We start from the raw sequence: 19,306 nt of genomic DNA on the forward strand, positions 1-19,306 counted from the left end.
TACAATACATGGCAGAGAGAAGCGCATTTGTTTCACGTAAGCAAAGTGTGTGCTATATGGTATGGCAGACGGCTTGCGTCCTCTTTCACTCTAGGTCTGACTGGATGTGTCCTTCATCCTTGGAGCCACTTTTATCTAAGTAAAACGTTCAGCAGCAGCTAAAGTCTATCAATGACAAGGAAAGTGTTAATCAATAAAACACTGGGCTCAATGATGCTGTCCGTGCACATGTGTGAAACGGAGCAGGAGAGGGGTGCGAGCTGTGCGGCAGCTAGAGGAGCTCCCCGCTGCTGCTCTGCACCGCTCTGAATTTCCAAAAGTGGGTGGGCTGCGCTGCACCCGCCCCACCAAGGACTTCGCGATGGGACTCGGCAGCCTTGCTCTCTCTAGAGTATCTCCTGTGCTCGTTGTAACATCTGTTAGTCTTGTATGTGCATTAGCGGGTTTGGGCAGTGCTGTCCCAAGGAGATGCCACTGGGAAAAGCCAAGGAAGCAGTTTGGTCTGTAACCCGATTTGCCTTTGATAACCCCATGACTCTTGGGTGTGCTTCGTCCTCACTACGCCTGCTCTCTCTGCTATCCCGTTCCTGGTTGAGAGATGGCCACGGGACCGGCGCGCGCACTCCGGCTTCGGCCTCTCGCGCCAAACATCACCAAGCTTCAGCACCTTCACAACTTTTCCTCGGCCGTCTGACCTTATCTAGCCAAACAAAGGCCAAAAAATGAGCATTTGAGAGACCCACCAAATTTGGCAGGTATGAAGCGTCTCTTGAACCGAGAAAAAAACAAAATGAAAACCGATTTAAGAGTTGAAAGCAGCAGGGAACATGACAATTGGTTGACTTTGCCGTGAGCTCTTTCCACCACCATGAAACCATGTGGCGGACTTTGCAACTTTCTAACTAGTCCCATTTTCATTCCTTTTATCTCTCTCCTTTCCTGTGTCGTTTTTTGCATGACCTATAACCAAAAAGCTGACTTCTTGCTGTGTGTGTGTTTGGACTTATGGCTCTTCTACTGGCAAGTAGCTAATATTCTTCTGCGAGGCATGAGCTAACATCGATGGTAGCTGGCTGACTTGTAGTCTGGTTATTCTTAGATGCCCTGAGTTACTTTTTTTTTTTTAACAGTTTTTCCTCTTCCTTTTTCACTTTTTTCCCTCTCTGCCAGACACTTTTTGTTGAGCCGTCTTCAAAGAAAACCACACTAAAAAAAAAAATTAAAAAAATTAAAAGCCCAACAGCAGACAACAACACTAAACAAAATAACAAAACCACACAAAGGTCACGGCAAGGTCATTTCCAAAATTATGTCACCTTGATGTCTGCTTCCAACTCTGTATTAATTCAAGGATCTACCAGTCCTTGGTTAATGTATCCAATCAATTGTGCGATACACACACTTGAGAAAGTTAAAAAAAAAAAAAAGACAACTTTTTAGAAAATCTGCATGAGCAACACCAACGCTAGTTCTGACCAAAGGGCAAAATAACTTCCCATCCATGCATGGTGCATGATGATTTATATGAGCTGGGATCCTGCAAATTATATGCTGTGCAAAATCAAAACAGCTCTGTATAGTTAAATGCCCTTAAGTTACTAACTGTATGTCAAATGTTGTAGGGATTGCATCTGTGTACATATATGTTCAGCTGTATGTATACATAAATTTATTATGTATATTGTAGGGTTTTTTTGTTGTTTTCCTTCTTATTTTAGTTTTTTTTAGATTTCCCTACATGTTGAACATCACAGAGTCACTGTCTCTGGTCTGACGTGTTCTCTCCTTTCTATTGCAGAACCGCATGCACGAATCACTGAAACTGTTTGACAGCATCTGCAACAACAAATGGTTCACAGATACATCTATCATCCTCTTTCTAAACAAGAAGGACATATTTGAGGAGAAAATTAAGAAATCGCCACTGACTATCTGCTTTCCTGAGTATACAGGTAATGAGAAAGCCATGTGTACAGGAATGCATAGCAAAGGGATCAGTTGGCTGCTCAGAGCATCTCCTGTCCAGGCTGTCACGGTCAAGTATTGCAGGCAAAGAGGCTAAAGACTTCTGGAGACATAGCTAGAGCTCCCATTGGCTTCACTGCAAGTTTTATTTCAATAAATGCTATAGGATCACCCCGGTGGCTGTTTAGTGGCCCACAAAGTATGAGGATGACTTAAATGCAAGTTCTTTGCAGGTACTGCTATTCAGGGCACCTGAACTCGGCCTCACTGGTGGCTTTGACATGAAGCCATCACCTGCAGACTTGGGGCTGGCATCACAGGCTGTGTTACAGCCTCAGGGCAGGCACAGTTTGGCAGAAGTAGCATTGCTTGTGAGTAAATAACGCCAGTGTCACACAGGAGTATGGCCCCTCTGGCAGGTCTTTCGGAAAGACAGTGAGCTTAACCGTTACCAACGGGTCATTGGTGTCTGGGAGACGAAGTGGGTAGAGGGCACCAGGTTTGTTTAGCTGGCCACAGACTAGGTTTTGCTGTCCCGTAACACATCGCCTTCCCTGCCCACGACAAGGATTGCTATCCCCCGGCACGCTACACGCCTGTCGCACACTGAGAGGCTGCGGGCACAGCCCTCCCAGCAAGCATACAGCGGGTCCCACAGACCAGGTAGGCTGTCACAACCACACACGCCATCAAACCTGGCTTCTTCAGCTCAAGCTGTAAGGAGTTCATCACGTTAGTTCAGGAGGCCCCTGCTTTCATTCTCTCTGGCTGTTATTGAAAGAGGGGGCACTGCACTGACATCTACCCCATGCAGACACAGCACAGCCATGCCCTGAATTTCGTTGGGGAGAAGGAAGCACGGCTATAATGATACTTGAAGATCAAAGCAGAGGCTCTGCAACAGGGCAGCACTCAAGAAGTCCTCATTCGTGCTGGTTGCCTGGCATCTGACCTGCTAATGATCGGAATACATCACCCATGCAAAGTCTGCAGCTGCACCCTGCTGCTTCCCACTATATCTCATCGTCTTCCACAAACCCTCATTACCATTCGGAGACAGCATAAAAATAAACTTTTATCATCATGAATTATTTAAGCTCACTGGAGACATCCAGATGAATCAAGCTGACAGACAGAGAAGCAGATCTCTTTGTCAGGAAACATAGTTGTGAACCAGGAGTACCAAGAATGTCACATTTCTGGGCAGGCCAACAAATTATTAACCAGAGCTTCCTATCTCTGAGGACTTGATTTTCACTGTGAATAGGCAAGAGCAATCCATCATTGCTCCTTTGGGCTGAACGGTAACTGAACATGGAGCTGAATGACTCTGGCTGAATTCAGCTGACCATCTGCAGGCTTCCACTCCGGAGAAGGTTTGGATGGTTGTCACTACCAGCACATTTCAGCCATCTACTCATCCCCTTGGTCCAAACAGAACCAAAATATTCTTGACATGTTTGCCTAAAAATATCTTAATAATGGAAATTTCACAGTCTTTACAGTAGAAAGCTCACAGTAATGCTAACCCCAATTTTTTCTGCTTGCAAGTTAGATTGCTGCTTGCCCTCTTCTGGAAGGCTTGTAGGGCAGGTAATCACCATCTTCTTCAAAGCAGTGCTCTTATATACTGGAAGATTGTTATCATACCCTCTTCCTTTTTCCTTTTTCTCAATGAAACAAACATGCATCTTTCACTCTTTCCTTACAGATCACATTCTGTAGACCTGATTTTGTTAATATCTTCACTGGAGTCTCCCAGTAATCCCACTCTGAAATAATATTCTGATGTATTTTTGATGGCAGAGAGACTAGAATGACAAGGAATTGAGTTTTAGATATAACTTTTCATTCCCAAAGTATCCCACTCCAAGAAATGAGTTCACCAGGGAAGGCAGACCCTCATATATACATAGCCAAGCGCTTCGCTGACTAAGCAGAGGAAAACAAATATAGCTTAAAGTTGGTTTTGGCACTTCCACTCCAGGCTAGGAACCAAACCAGCCTTCCCTACAACTCAGAGTGCCCTAAGCATGCTCTAAATGCCACTAACCTTCCAAATGCCATTCTGAAAGCTGAGAATTATCAAAATATAAGGGATCACCTGCAGACCTCTTTTCCCTTACAAAATCCGCATGTGGGCAATCAGAAGAGAGTGGAAATACTCCTCCTATTCAGTCTCAAATTCCCGTGAATGGGGAGAGACCCCCTTGGAGGCGAGGCTGCCTTGCGACACCAGGACGGCACCGAGAAGTCCTACTGCCGGGGAGGACAGGGATAGGGCACAGAGCAGCCAGTGAAGACAGAAATAATGCCCCAGCAGCATTCCTGTTTAGGAAGAAGAGAGACCTGAGCTGCCGGGTTATCCCATCTGTGTTTCATAGCACACCACTGGATCCTGATCTGTTGCCCACTATAGCACTGAAAGTCTTTCTGCTGATTTAACAGGGAGTTGAATCGGAGGTGAAGGATGCAGCTGAGTATCTCACCTGAACGCTGGTGTTCAGCAGTGCTGGTAAAGTTCAAAATTAGCACATGCTAACTTCAAGCCTCGACTTTAGACCCAAGCACACACTTCAGCTTGCTCCCGCATGCTTTGCTGAACATAGCTGTTTTGCAGTGAAGGAAACGCAAAGGAGAAAAAGCTCGGAGGATCAAGCCTTCAGTTTGCCTTGCACATACGATGGAAAGCAGGCACCAAGGAAACACCTACAGTCAGCCTTGTGGCATTGTGAAAAAGCAGCATTAAAGTTGCCCTGGAGTTAAAAAGAAGTATTTGATGAAAGCCTATAAATCAAATAGAGGACTTTTAACATCAAATGTTGGTTACACAAAAAGCTTTTAATAAAATGAAGTTTCAGATGTCCTTTAGTTTTGCTGACTGACAGAGAATTATTAGAAGACTGCATCCACAAATGTGCTTTCTTTATGCTGGAGCACTGACCATTTCCATCTCCTTAATTCACTCATGTTTTTAACTAATCCACAAAACTCAGCAAAGCAGCAGCAGAATCCAGGGCACATTTTAAACAGAGCTGGAACTAGTGATCACCCGCTCCCTCAGAAGGAATCTAGGATCTAAATCCTCTTTGAACAACCAAGTCTCCTTTCATAAAATACCCTCTTATTTATGCACAGTGAGTGGATCTATTCTCGCGCTCTTTACACAGCTCTTAGTGTGACAGCATACCCCCAGGAAACATTGTGCTAAATTGTCTTATGTCAAGTGCATTCTAGTTGCATAGTCTTCATGAAGTTGCTTTTTCAAACAGTAATGGATGTACAAGTGACTGCAAGTGCTTTGCCAAATCAACAGCTTTAGCTACAGCAAATCTCAACTGCAAGTAGACCTTCTCTGTGGCATATAAGAATATCTCCCATTGATAGAGCACCATCCAGGGAGAGGGATCCAAAACCATTAGTGGCTTTAAAAATGCAGACCCTTCTGGGGGTCGGGGTAACTGGCATGTAGCAGTACACAGCAATACCATATGGCTGCACTCCAGTTCAGGGCAAGAAATTAAGTTTAGTAGATCTAGACACTTGCCCAAGTGAAGCCATGTGTGTTAACTAATTTCACGACTGGCCAAAGGACAGTTTTCTCTTTTGCATGACTGCTGTTAAGCTCTTTTAACAAAAAACACAATGTGTGCAAGAGATAAGGTTTGGCTCAGAGATAAGGTTTGGCTCAGACATTTATATGCATCGAACCTAGAAACTCCTTAGCCACAGCCCTAGCAAAGGGTACCGCAATATTAATTCATGGAAAAGAGGGACATTTTGTGTAAGCATTTCTTTGAACAACGTCTTCTCTTTGTCACACAGGCTCGATCTTTTCATGTCCTTTTCTCTTAGCAATTCAGGGAAGGGAAGGGAAGGCACAGTTACCAACTACAGCCTTGAATTCCTGAGCACTTCAGCTCAACTTTTCCATCAAAAGCTGAAAGTTGATCCAAATTTCAGAGAGGCAAAAGTTAGCTTTAATAGATGCTGCTTCACATCCTACTTTAACAGGCTTTCTCCTTTCCCCTTGGCTGTCTTGTAGGCCCAAACTCTTTCACTGAGGCAGTGGCTTACATCCAGGCTCAGTATGAGAGCAAGAACAAGTCCCCCAACAAGGAGATCTACACACACATCACCTGCGCCACTGACACCAACAACATCCAGTTCGTGTTTGACGCCGTCACGGATGTCATCATCGCCAACAACCTGCGGGGCTGCGGACTCTACTGAGCCCCGCTCATCTCCCTCCTCTCCTCACACACTCCAGGAACACCCTCTGGTCCCGTGGACAGGTTCTCTTTCTTTCTTTTTTTCCTCCTCAGAAGATGATGAAGAAGAAAGGCATAAATCCCCCTTTCTGCCCCAGAAGCCTTTGCAGCAAGTTCTGCTTTCCCCTGGGCCCTTTTTTTGGGGGGGAGGGGGTTGTTCATTCCCGTGCTGTCTCTTTCTACTCCTCCGTTCCCAGAAGGCAGCCAGTTCACAGTGCTGTAGAGGGAGCTAATGCAGTTCCCACAAAGTGCATTTCAGTTGCCAAAAAACAAAAATATTTCATTTATAAAAGACGAAAAATTCAAAGCCTTAAAATATTTGTCAGCAACAGTGTAGTTTGGAACAGAAACTTTTTTTCCTTAAAATTAGGAGATATTTTTAAATCCTATTATTTATCTTTTTTTTTTTTTTAATACTATTCCTTTTGGAAGTACTAGGCAAACAGAATCATTTTGAGGGTACCTTATGGCTCCAGTTCCTATCCCAAAGCTGGAGGGGTCGGTGTTGAACACAGCCACAGCAGCCTGGATTTGTATATAATCCTTTTTTTCAGACAGCTATTTGAACAAGTAAAACAGCCATATCGAGTTTTGCTGGTGTCTCTAAGTAAGATGGATACAGTAACAAAATCTACTAAGCGTTATCTAAAAGCATTCATTACCAATAACAGTTTTACCTCAAGTTTCCAAAATTAACGTTAAAGTACATCTAGTGTTTTCAGTAACCCATTTCTTACTCAAGTCTGCCTTTATGCCCCTGACTTGATCCCACAGACCTACAGCACTGAGTGGGGTGGTCACGAGAGCTTCGTTTTAACCCCTCCAGCGTGACAAGACCTCAGCAGCAGGGCTGGCCCGCCTGCCGCTGGGCAGCGCCACGATCCCTTGGTGCGTCACAGGCTGTGAGACTGAGAGCGGCCGTGCCGCCCCGGGGGTTGATGCTCCTGCAGACCCGTAGCATCTCTTTCCAAACTTCAGCTCTTGAGATGGTTGAGTGCACCAGAAATGTTTAGCCTTGTCCTCTAGCAGCCAGAGTTGGATGTTTCATTGCTGAAAGTGCAGAAGGGTGGTTTTGGAAACCTTGCCAAGCTTCAGTGACAGCAGGGCACTTAGGAGCTGCTCAGCTCTTACTTGCATCTTGGCCATCTAAATGCCTATATAAACCCGCACTCCCAGTGTCCTCAGCCCAACCAGAGACATACCACTTGCCTGCATTGTCTCTCAGCTGTGCAGTCAGAGGAGATGACACTAGGTTTAGTGTCTCCAGTCAGGTCATTTCTTTACCAGTATCTAAAACAAGGATGGTTTGTACTATGGCCATTTAATGGAAAGGGAACGCTCAGGGAACTGATTTGATCCAAGTGCTGGAGTAGGAAGGAAAAGTGCAAGGAAGAAAGGGATGGAAGAAATGGTGGGAGGGAAAGGTGTGGAAAGGGCAAGGGTAACACCCAGCAGAACAAAACGCCTAGGCACAGAGGAAGGACAAACAAGGCTGATTCAGGATGGGCTAGGGTGCCTATGGCCATCAACAGCTCGTTGTCCCCAAGAGCACCGAGTGCCCGTGGGTCAGGGATAGCTCTGCGCAAAGGCAGAGAGGGAGTGTGAACAGTCAGGAGTTCCCCTGCTGCAACCAAGAAAGTGAAGGAGCCTGTAAGACTCCGTCTCAAAAGCTTGTTTGGTGGTTGCAGGAGACAGACACCTCCAGGTCTCACTCTGGCTGGCACCAGGGGAGCAGACAGGCACCCGCTGATCCCTCCCTCTTTACTGTGTTTCTTGAAGTTCCTGATCCTGGATGGTGTGAGCCTTTTTCCAGGACAGCCACGAGCGTCCTCTCCTGGGCTAGCGGTTTCTTCTAGATCTCACAAGGCTGAAGTTTTCTCCAGTGGCATGTCCGAGAGGGTGAATATCTCTGTTTTCTTACTGTGTTCATCGAGGAAAGGTAACATGAGAGCAGGCCAAAGCAACACAGCACAAAGGCAAGGGGCCAGGCGAGCTTCGGTGGACGAGAGTCAGTGAAAGGAAGAGGCATGGTGGGAAGGGATGGAGAGGACCGGAGGGGGGAAGTTTCAGGGAGCAGTTTGGGACAGAAATTGCAGAAGGGAGACGAGGCAGGTTGAGGCAGCAGAGAGGAAGAGGAGATGGGAAGAGAAGGGCCCACGGGAGGCCGGAGGAGCCTTCCTATTGGTTTGGATCTGCCAGGTAAAGCGCTTGTGGGATGTCTGGGACAACCCAACAGGTCGGGAGCACCCCGGGACAAACAGGGCACTGCTTTCAGAGGAAAACCAAGGTGGCTGTTACCCAGCTAACCTGATCGCTGCCCAGCATGGTTTATAGCTGTGTTAATAATCCCCTAAATAGTGCTAAATTATAAAACAGTATTTAGTATTGTACAGTCAGGACTCACTGCTGCTCTGCTGGACGCTAACAGCAATAACACCAAGTCTCTCTGCCTCACCCTGCTCGGGCAGAAGGGAGTAAACCACCTTTCTTCTTCACCATTTCAGCCTTAAAATACCTCCGACAGCCAGCTTCCATGGCGAGCTGGCTAGCAGCAAAGCTAGGAGCCCCTTGCTCCTCCTTAAACCACAGGTTCCTACATGCTCTCTGCACATCTTGGTTCCCAGGTCCCAGCACCTCTCTCAGCTCCCCTAAAGCCAGCACACTCTGCTGTGCAACTCTAAACCAAAGGAATAATAAACACAAGGCCTCTGCACATAAACATAGTTGTTTTAGCTTAGGATTTTCAAAGTCTATAGGAAGCATGTGCCTAATTCTCTTTGGCTCCTTAGAAAGTACCAGCTGCATGCCCCAACCTTGAAAAGATTTATATGCGTGCCAAGACTAAAGTCAAGGGAATGACAGTAAAATGCAACAATCAGGTTTTTTTGGAGGAAAAGGCATTTAGGAGATTGCATAAATAGGTAATATAAAAAAAAGAGATCCACATGACTCAGATCTCCGCCCCCAATTTCCACTCAACCCCAAACCAAGCTTTCTTTTTGCACGTCCTCCGCTGACTTCAGAGGTTGTTTTACTCCAGATGAAAGTTGTGCTGCTGTCTGAAGCTATCTAATTAACGTGATTAATTAATTGCAAAGCAATTAATTGCTTTGCTATTCAAGCAAATGAAAAATGGCAATTGGGTGGTGCTTCTGCCCCAGAAAGAGCCAGAACATTAGCTGGAGTGATCCAGAACAACAAGAAAGAGAGTGCTGGAGTCTGGCCTTGTGTCCGGGCAGGCACAGGGAAACTGGTGTCACTGATGACACACAGCTTTTGGATGATGTACAGTTGCACTGACTGGGCTAAAAAGCTGAATGCTGCATTTGAGACACAATCTACATGTAGCTACTAGATCCGAAATGAAATACCAAACCTGCACACTGTAGAGCACTAAAGACTTACTCTGGCAGCAAAGCAGGTCTTTACTAACCTCTACCAAAATAATTCGATCGGTCGCATTAGGCACTAAAAGTTTTGAGATTTTTATATTTCCACCCCTTGCTGTGGGGGAAATTTTATTCTATTTAACAAGTAACAGACACTGTTCCCAGTGAAGGTAGTGCCAAGCCAAGACTTAAGGAGTTTCCCGTATAGAGCACATAGGAATCTTTTGGTGAAGTAAGTTTAAATTAACTCAGACGCAAACTCTTCTAAATGCAGCTGTCTTACCAGTCGCGGCACTGTGCAATTCTAGCATTCGCTGAGCTGGATTTAGGTAACCTGAGCTCAGAAATGTGGGCTGGGAGGTCTAAACCCCTGTCCCTCCCCTGCCCTCCTGCAGTTTTGCCAGATTCCCTGGCTCCTCTGCTTCAGCTTCCTAGGGAGAAATTGGTTATAATCAATGCCTGGTGCTCCTCAGGGATAAAAGGGAGACAAGAGGAGGAAATTTTGACATACTGAGCCTTTTTTTTTTCATTTTCCTTGGCATATTGTACGTCTAAAGCTTCATTTCAGCTGCCGCTGATGACATTCCCTCCCTCAAGTAAGTGTCTTGAGGATTAACTGACAAAGGTTTGAAACAGCATTTGAAAGATGACATGCTTTGAGCGTTAAACACTATTATTTTTCCCACTTGATGGCCTTGTATAGATCTTTTGTCTCCAGAAAGCCTGCCAAAGTATTACTCATCTCTGGAATCCTGCAGCATTCCTCCCAGGTCTTTTCTGGCAGATATGCCTTTTGCAGACAATATTTTTGTCCAGTGCTTTTTCTTATTCCTAAATAATGGCAATCATCGCAGGAATTGCCTAGAAAGAAAACCTTGAAGTGCATCCCACCCTTTCAAAAGGCATCTTAATATCCCTTTGCGCTGTGAAATTGCAATGCTCCAAATCCAAAACCCCAGGCCCCAGAATTGTTTTTAATGCGGAGTCACCATGTAGCAGGGATATCACAACTGGTACCGTTGCAACAGAAATTATGCTGGGGCATGGGCCATGTATTTTAAAAGCACGATGCTTCACGCATTTAAAAGAGCTACATATACATCTTGCTGCCCTTCAAAGCTAGTGTGGAAATTTGCACCTTTTTCAGAAAGCCTGCCAATTGCTTGAGAGATACAGAGTTTTCTTAATGACTCAAATCACTAGTTCAAAAGCAGCATCCAAGGGGCATCACGCTAAAAGCAGCATTAACAGCTCACGATGAGCTTCAGACAGCAGCAGAAAGAAAGCAGAAAAAAAGCCCTCCACTTGCCACATCTGCAATCTCTCTCAGATGCCTGGATCCGTGAGACATAAAAGCTATGCCAGTTTACATCTGCTGAGATCGTAGCCCCGAATCTAGGGAAATATGCAATTAGCTCAGCAGTGTCTTTTCCATAAAAAGAGCCTCCAAGTTGGGGGAGGTCCGGGTTAAGTGGAATACCCTGCGAGGTATTCCCAGAGCGCTGAATGGCCTCTGGAGAGGAAACTCTTTAATGAGGTGTATTAGTTAGATGCTAAAATCAGACATCGCAAATAGCTCCCTTAGTTGAAGAACAATTTGAATAAAACATAGAAATCTGTAGACGAGTTTCTAGGATGGTGCAGCTGTGCTGCCGAGCACCTGAGTGCACGTGCTCCCCAGGTAGGGAGGTACTGCTCCTTGGGAAGATGTAAGAGCTGGGCTCCTTACAAGAACCAGCAATAAAGAGGCAACAGGAAAGCACGCATTAAAATATAGCCATATATTTCGAAGGCCAGTTTGTCTCTAGCAAGTAGAGTTCACACTCTTGCTTTTAGCTTATGGCCTGAGGAGCTCAATCTAGAGTCAAGGAAGCATAAAAGACCCGCGAGGCCATCTGGCCCGTCCGTCTGCTAGCACAGGACTGTTCCCTACTGTCTCTTCCCCAGCGCAGTGTCCGATCCAGGTTTAGCGAATGGGTCAGGTAGCTTTCCACCACCTCCCTGTGAGGAACTCTCCCACATAAATCTCTCTCTCTCTGGAGTTGTGCATGATAATTAGCCTTTTCCTTTAATCCAGTTTTCCTCCCGTTACCTCTCTGGATAGGTTCAGACAGTGGTCACTTTTGGTCAAGGCTCAGCTAATAACATCACTAGCTTTGCCAGGAAGCGGTAAACGTGCAGGGCCAAGCTCAGCTTGACGGCAGCACACGCTGCTTAGTGCCCAGCTGGCCACCTAGTACCTCCACCGGAGGAGAGCAGCCTCATGAGAGAAGGCTATAGTGTCTCGTCAGTCATATGATTTTGTTTTAAAGGACACTGAAAGCCTGTTACTCGCTCAGGTTAATAGCTTAAGAGCTGAATCACCCTCTGGTCTCAGAGAAGGTGCCTTTCTTCATCTGCATCCCTTGCGAGTGAGTTTACAATCTTCTGAGCAGCCTAAAGTTAGTCAGGGTGAACCCACATCTCAGAAAATGCACGAATAAGTAGAGAACTGCAGTCTGCTACAGAGAAACAATTCAGCACAGTAGTAACGTACTATTGGGAGCAGTCTGTACTGTTGTGTAGATTAAAATCTATCTGGCATTTTTAACCTCCTTGTAACATAAGTTCACTGCTTGCCTGCAAGTTAACAGACTTTGTTTTTAGGCCAGGAATACAATCTCCTTGCAAACTGAGAGGTTAAGTTGCATGAATAAGATGTCCTTTTGCCAAAAAATCCTAGTTTGTCCAAACTCTACTACATAATTTCAAGTGTCAGGCAGTTCCTCCAGGTGCAGCGTGCTCCCCACAGTTCTGCACAGGACAAGGTGTAGGGCTCAACCACAGGAGGGCAGGAATCACCAGCTGGGACTTCTGCAGTGCATGCAGTTAAACACACCAGCCCTGCAACCTAGCCTGGGATTTGGGTCAGAATATTCTGCAGCCAAAACACCTCCTACTGAAGCCAGTCAGATATTTGTCATTGACTTCTTGGGAGCAAGGCTGACCATTAATCAAGCTGACTAGAGAAGCTTAGTACGTCTACATCCACAGGCCAGGCAGGTATGACTTCAGGCTTACAACCAATGTTTCTACAACTACTTCTGAATTTTCTAAAATACTCTTTAAAGATGGGACAATGGAACTGTTGAGGTCAACAAGGATAATGCTACTGAGCGTCATCCTGAATCAAGCTTCGAAAGAGACCCAAACCTGTCTCTCGCAGTTCCACCTGACTGGCACACCCCCAACGCGTTTCCTAACCAGAAAGCAGAGACGTGGTCCAATCTACCCAAAAGCACGGGCCATGTTCCGGCCACTATTTCATTTCCGCTGAGGAAAGAGCAGACAGAAGCACTCTCCCACGATGCCCCGAGACATGAGCGTACATTATAGTTTCTGAGTTCCTGCAATGATATGCTGTAATTAATGTTGACAGATATAGGTACATGACCTATATAAGACGTTGCACTGAGAGCATGTTTAGGAAAATAGACTTCTTGTAGGAATGCTTGTGCCCAAACCAGCAGCCTGTGAACTCCTCAGGGAGATCTTTATTCGTGCTGCAAAGTATAGTGAACACATGCAAGCTCCTCTCTTGAAAGCTGATGTGATAATAACAGGGTGAGGAAGGAAACCTCCCTGCTGACACCCAGCAGGTCAGAGGGCAGGGGAGAAAACTGGCACCCAAGGGCACGGGAGGGCTGGTCATTTGTTCGGTCCTTCTGTTGCAGCAGGAGAGGGCTGTAGTTTGCAATGTTGCCCTGCAAATTCTCCCCCTAAAAGTCAGGAACTACAGAAACATTGGATAGCCCAGCAGTTCCTGGCAGAGGGAGCAGCTCCACAGGGATGAGCGCAGGGTAGCACGGAGAAAAGCCATGGTGCCCTTGCACCAAAACCAGGAGAGGTGCAAAGCACAGGGCCAGCCAGATGGGCTCGTGCCAGCCCGGCAAAATACCAGCATCTCACAGCGAAGCAAAGCAACACAGTTCTCTGCGGGAGTCAGGTGAAGCAGGAAGAAGGGAAAAGCACATTTCAGTTCCCGGCTGCTCCACACTAAGGAGCCGGAGGGAGGAGGTGGAGGGCAGGGAAGCAAGCTGGGTGTTTGCTGCCACGGCCCCTCTCCCACACTGTGCCTTTGCAAATTAGTTCAGTGCCCAAAATCTGACCGTCCAGTAATGCTGGCAAGTGACTGTGTCAAAATCCCCTGCTGCGGGGGGAGAGATCATAGGGAGATAACAACATGTTTTCCGCTATTGCCCGGGACTAACCGGCTTGTTCAGTGCTGGAGCAACTCGACAGCACTGGCAGCCTGGAGAGCACGCGGGCCTTCGCTTATCCCCGTCGGCGCCCCAGCCACCCCCGGGCCCAGCGCCCCACGCAACGCGGGGCAGAAAAAGGGGCGTCACCTCTCTAGCCCCCGGGGCTGCGTCACCCCCTCGCGTTTTCTGGGACTCCCCCCTTTTTCAGAGCCGTCCCCCAGCCTGGGGCCAGCACGCGAGGCTGGGTCCCAGCACGGCGCTTGGCCGCGCGGCCACGGGCCAGCCCGCGGGCAGCTGCTACGCCCCAAACGGCTTTGACCCCTTCTGCTGACACCTCCAGTCTGTTCTGAAAGCAAATAAGGCTGTTTAAAGACAGGTCGTTAATCCATTAAACAGTCCATGCCCTAATTTAACGTCCTCCTCGCTATGCTTTGCTCTCCCGCTCTGCCAACCAGGCCTTTGAGCGCAAGGTCCCACCGACTTGCGCTCAGCCGTGTTCCCCCACCTCCGTTTCACCCTCCGGCTCGATATGGGAACAGGGACTTGCACTGCGAGCCGCTCTCGGCAGGCCCCCGTGAGCCGCAGGCCCCCTGCCACCCACCCTCGCTCTCCTCCCCTGTCGTGTCTCCGCCACCGATTTCTTCTCGAAGGAACGCCGGAGTCTGCCATGATTTTTCTCTTGTGCCAATTTCTCGCTGTGAATCATTTTTCCTGCATGTCTGATGGCCCAAACTGTATTAACTGTAATTTTGTATGAAGAGTGACTGTCCATTGGTTTAATAGAACGTTAGTTATTGTAATAATTTATTGGCTGTCGGTAATGTATTTATTAGTTACGAAATGATAATAAAGTGCCAGCTCTTTTCTAGTGTGAGAGGGTTTTTATTGCGTCTCCCTTGAGCGTGTTAAACGTCTTGAAACTGTTGTTGACTGCACTTTCACTCCATGCATGGACATACACAATGCGTGCACGTGCTTTCATAGCTCCTGCAAGCATCAGAGCGGCTGGCTGTCAGACAGACGTCAGTCATGTGTCACGTCGACTTTCTCCTGGAGGTATGGAATTTGAAAAGCATACGACCAAAAGGTATTTATTTTATATGAGTGTTTGGTGTTGGTTTTTTTTTTCAAAGTAGAAAAGCAACTTTACCGTAGTTTGTGCTTGTTCCTTGGCTGCTTGAAATTAGACTGTTTCTCTTCTAAAATTCTTCAATGCTGTTTTTACGTCAGCAAACTCAGAAATACATTTGTGAATGATTACTTGTCAAAAACGAGGTGCATTTGTGCATCTCGCTGCCAGTGTGGTCCAGAGCTGCAGCCATTCAGTGTGAAGTTTGAAATGGTGCCGGTCCTGAGCCACCGTGGCCTCAGTGCTGGGCTGATCACGACTGACGAGTCTCTTGACACTCAGCCTACTGAGAAATCGCGCCTTGTCTCAAGGAAAACAGAGCCAGCCCCAGCTTTCGTGTAGTGAGTTCACACCTCGGAGACCAGACGGACGTTTGTTCTCAGGATACCTTGGATGTCATATTACGTTTAACGGGACCATCTGCAAGGCATTGCCTCACCTCCCGCGCTGCGGGATAGACCACGCTTTGGCGTCTATCTGTTCGCATCCAGCAGATTTTGCCCCTCGCGCTGCATTTGTCGCGACACACAAAGCTGCTGGGCAGGTGTTGTGTTGCGACGCGCAGCCTGAGCCGGGCCGAGGACTCCGAGTTACCAGAGGTGTCCTCATCTGGCAGCAAGTCAGGGCTCCGAATTTTGAAAGCAGACAAAACCACAGGTTTCAACACAGTGACTGCTTTTTTCTGACCTGACACTTTATGGGCTGCTTTACCTGCACGTGACAAAAAAGCTGCATGGTCGTCCCAAAAATGGAGGGTCATGACTCATTTCTGAGCTATTTCAGAGAAGGGCATGTGCACTAGCAACAGCACAACTGAAATGGGGCAGTGATTTGTGCGTTCCTAAGTCCCGGAGCAGTGAGAGAGCTTCAGTTTCCACTGTGGTCAGCATCTAGTTTAAAGATTTGGCCATTTTGTATGACCAGTGTTTAACCCAACATAAACAGCTGCATAAAAACCATTTAAATGTAAGTGAATCATTGATAAAATACAGTGATTTTCCAAGTAGCTAGCATGTCTGACTGCTGTAAGTATCTACCCGATATCTTAGAAATGTCTCAGTTGTTTGTGTGTTACCAGAATATCCCTGCTGCTCCATTTTCTCCTCCAATATTTTGGTTGCAAATCTATTACAAGTAGCAAGTTGCTCATTTCTTTCCCACCATCTCTTAGCATAAGCCTTGCAAGCACAGAGAGAAAATAGCTATTTTTCCTTTATTCCAATAAATCATACTTTTTCCCCATTACAGTAACACAATACTTGGAGTACCTTTCTGTCCCTTTAAAATAACACTGGTGTCAGTTTTTCCTTTTATATTCAAACCAAAGGTCTTCCATTATTTGCAGCGTGAGATAGAAACCAAGAATAGGAACTTGAAGAAACCACGGCAAAATTTTCCATAAACCTTTTCCATAAGAAAATTAAACATTCTCCTTACTGATTCCACCTATTTTCAGTGATACATCTTTGGTATAACCCCTTCCCAGACTCACATTCTCATACAGCCCGTCCTGCAGATAAGACAGAATTATGGGCCTGTTCTGAGAAGAACAAATTAAATATATTAGAGAGTCTTTTCTCTTTGAACAATTCCACTGTGGATTTTAAAACATTTCCTCTAGGATGCCATCCTGTCTAGACCTTCTGCATGGATATCCAGGGCTCAGAAGTTATCAGTTATTTTCATCGCACTTGGGGCATTTATTCCCCAAGATAGGTCCTTTGTTTCCTCTGCTCCTCCACCAACAATACCATCCCCATCCCTTTTTTTTTTTTTTTAATACGACATAACAATGGGGATAAACAAGGAAGTAAAAACCGCCAGATCACCTGCCATGAAAATCTCAAGGCCTAGCATTTTGGCAAAGGCCACTTGATCAAGTCAAGTGAAGAAAAGCCGCATCCGTTGGTGGCGGTTTCTCTTTGTCCCTATGAATAAGATTTTTAAAAGATAAGTATTGAATAAGGTTCAGAGGCTTTGGAAAGTGACTGCTCCGCATTCACAGCTACTCTTTGCCAAGCCAATGACAGAGTAATCTCAAGGTTACAAGCCTATTAAGACAAAATCAGACATCTGCTAAATTTTGCATGCAACATCTACCGTCGAACCGTAGCTAATAAAATGATTCACTAATAAAATATTCATGGTAAACTCCAAAATGTGTAATTGGGTCATCATTTCAGTAGGAAACATGTATGTTCTCCTGACTCTTATGTAAGGTCTCAAGCCCTCGTTGCACCGCCAGCAGAAGGGATCTGGTGGGCTGGCTGGAATATGTGCGCTATAGGAGGCTTTTCCCAACGGGCTGCGGAGCACTGTCGCACGCCTTGATGCTCGTTCCTGCTCTCGCGCTTTGCACAGTACTTTTCTAAAGAGCTGGGTCTTGCATTGCGAGTGGTAGGTCGCAAAGGCAGGGCTCTAACTGCTCAGCCCCAAGAAGCAGTTTCAGAGACCCTCCTGCAAAACGAGGCAGGTCGTGCAAGTGTCCCACTGGCACGGTAAGGGGCAGAAATCAAAGTTTTTACCTCGGACTTCATTAGTTCCTTGTTTCGCTTGGGTAGTTTGGCAGGTACAAGTAGTCAATTAGGTGAATATACATGTTGAGAAAGTGGGTGGACTGCCTAAAATTTCTCCCCAAATCTTCAGGGGAACAATAGGAAATGTCTTTGCTTATTTTAAGAACACGTTAATGATGGAGAAAAGAGTTTTTGAGAGCTCCTGCAGAGCTGCACCTATTCTAACCAATTGCACCCCCGCATTCCCACCCTTCGCACTAACAGCTAGCGCACGCAACTGGCCGCGCAGAGACATCTTGCGGCAATTTAAACAAAGAGTTAAAATACTCTGCTTACTGGTGTGGCAACTAATTCAGAGTAGGCTGGCCTCATCTGCTCCTTTCACTGTTCCTTCCCTCTCTCCTGTCTGCTCTCCCCTTCCTCCTGATAACAACTTCCGTAGCATGGTGGGAATAGGCTTTACGTGATGTGTGCCCACGTGTGAAAGGACAATTCATTAAGAAGCTGCAACTCATAGCGAATCGCCTCTGTCCATGTTCCTGCCAAAACTCTTCCATGCTTAAAGTCTCCCCAGAGCAGCCCGCTCAGGAGAGCTGTGAGATGGGCTAGCGGAGAGTAGCTGCATCTATTTCCTACGTGCAGCAGTGTTGGGATTTCTTAGCAATGACCTGGCTGTTACTGTGGCATTTTCAAAGATGAAGAAGATTTGTCAAGGGGCATAAGAGCCCAGCTAGAGTATGATCTCCCCCGGCCTCTGGCCATGTGCTCAGCATCAGTCTTGCTGGAACGGCACTGGTTGTTTGGTGCAACGAGTAACCTGCTGCCACAAATCCACCTAAATCCCCATGCCCAGCACTTCCCAGTGGCTGGCAGCTGTGGCTGACTGCTCTGTCCTTCTGTGAATGATTTTTTCAAGGGCTCTCAACCCCTGCAGATGTGTCAGACCAGAGACAAACGGCGAGACTGAAGGGCTGTGGCTGCAGTCCCCTTTCCCAGTCCTCTGCCTTTAGGCAAGTGACAAGCAAACGACAGCGGTTTTTTTCACTATTCTTTAAGGCTCCAGGTATGAGCCTTTGCTAGGAGTGGATCGCAAAGAGGCCCCGCGGAGAGGAGCGGCTGGAGGCTGCAGCACAGGGCAGGCCCAGCGCTGCGCGCGCGGAGATCCTGCTCACTAGGACCCTCCCCACTCCTCGAGCCTGCCTTGACCTGAGGAGAACATGCCATCTTCTCCTCAGCCTTGTAACCATCTCATGTTTATCACTGTCTTATTTTAGAGATTTTGCTTTCTAACCATTTCAGTTTGGAAAAAGTTCTCCTCTCCTCTATCTAACTCTCTCTTTCTCTTTGCCTTTCTCTCTCCTTTTTCCTCCCTACATGCTCCCTGTTGCAGAACCGCATGCACGAATCTCTCATGCTCTTCGACTCCATCTGTAACAACAAATTCTTCATTGATACCTCCATCATTCTCTTCCTCAACAAGAAAGACCTATTTGCCGAGAAGATCAAGAAATCACCTCTGACCATCTGCTTCCCTGAATATACAGGTATGTGCCGCGGCTGACGGCTGCCCAGCCTGCCCAGCCTGCCCGGGGCAGGAAGGAGGAGTGACACACAACCTTGCAGCACGGACCTGGGGGTTAGGGAGCGGCACGCCAAGGGCCGGCCAGAGGACTTGGCTTAAAGCCAGGGTAATACGTTCCCATGAGAGTGGCCTAGTGCGGGGACAGAGCTGCCAGACTGTCCCATTTAGCACCTCACACACAGAGAGGGGGAGGAGGTGATTGACAGATCATCT

At 46.8% G+C, this 19,306-nt stretch overlaps 1 protein-coding gene and 1 long non-coding RNA gene across 4 annotated transcripts in view; one reads left to right on the forward strand and one right to left on the reverse strand.

Moving 5' to 3' along the window:
* Nucleotides 1–19,306, forward strand: part of GNAO1 (G protein subunit alpha o1) — a 166,858-nt gene that overhangs the window by 141,692 nt on the left and 5,860 nt on the right. Inside the window, exons 7-8 of one of the 2 annotated variants that reach the window (XM_068955270.1) lie at nucleotides 1,799–1,952; nucleotides 6,011–14,738. In XM_068955270.1, coding sequence (XP_068811371.1) covers nucleotides 1,799–1,952; nucleotides 6,011–6,198 — 342 coding nt within the window. In that variant the 3' untranslated portion in view covers nucleotides 6,199–14,738. Of the gene's footprint in view, nucleotides 1–1,798; nucleotides 1,953–6,010; nucleotides 14,739–18,901; nucleotides 19,056–19,306 lie in introns of those variants that run through there. The other variant, XM_068955269.1, reaches the window with a different exon arrangement.
* LOC138068375 (uncharacterized) overlaps nucleotides 1–19,306 on the reverse strand; it is a 76,257-nt gene that overhangs the window by 53,842 nt on the left and 3,109 nt on the right. The gene's annotated exons all lie outside the window — the stretch shown is intronic.

This window comes from Struthio camelus, chromosome 10, assembly GCF_040807025.1.
Source record: "Struthio camelus isolate bStrCam1 chromosome 10, bStrCam1.hap1, whole genome shotgun sequence".
NCBI classification, from domain to species: domain Eukaryota; kingdom Metazoa; phylum Chordata; class Aves; order Struthioniformes; family Struthionidae; genus Struthio; species Struthio camelus.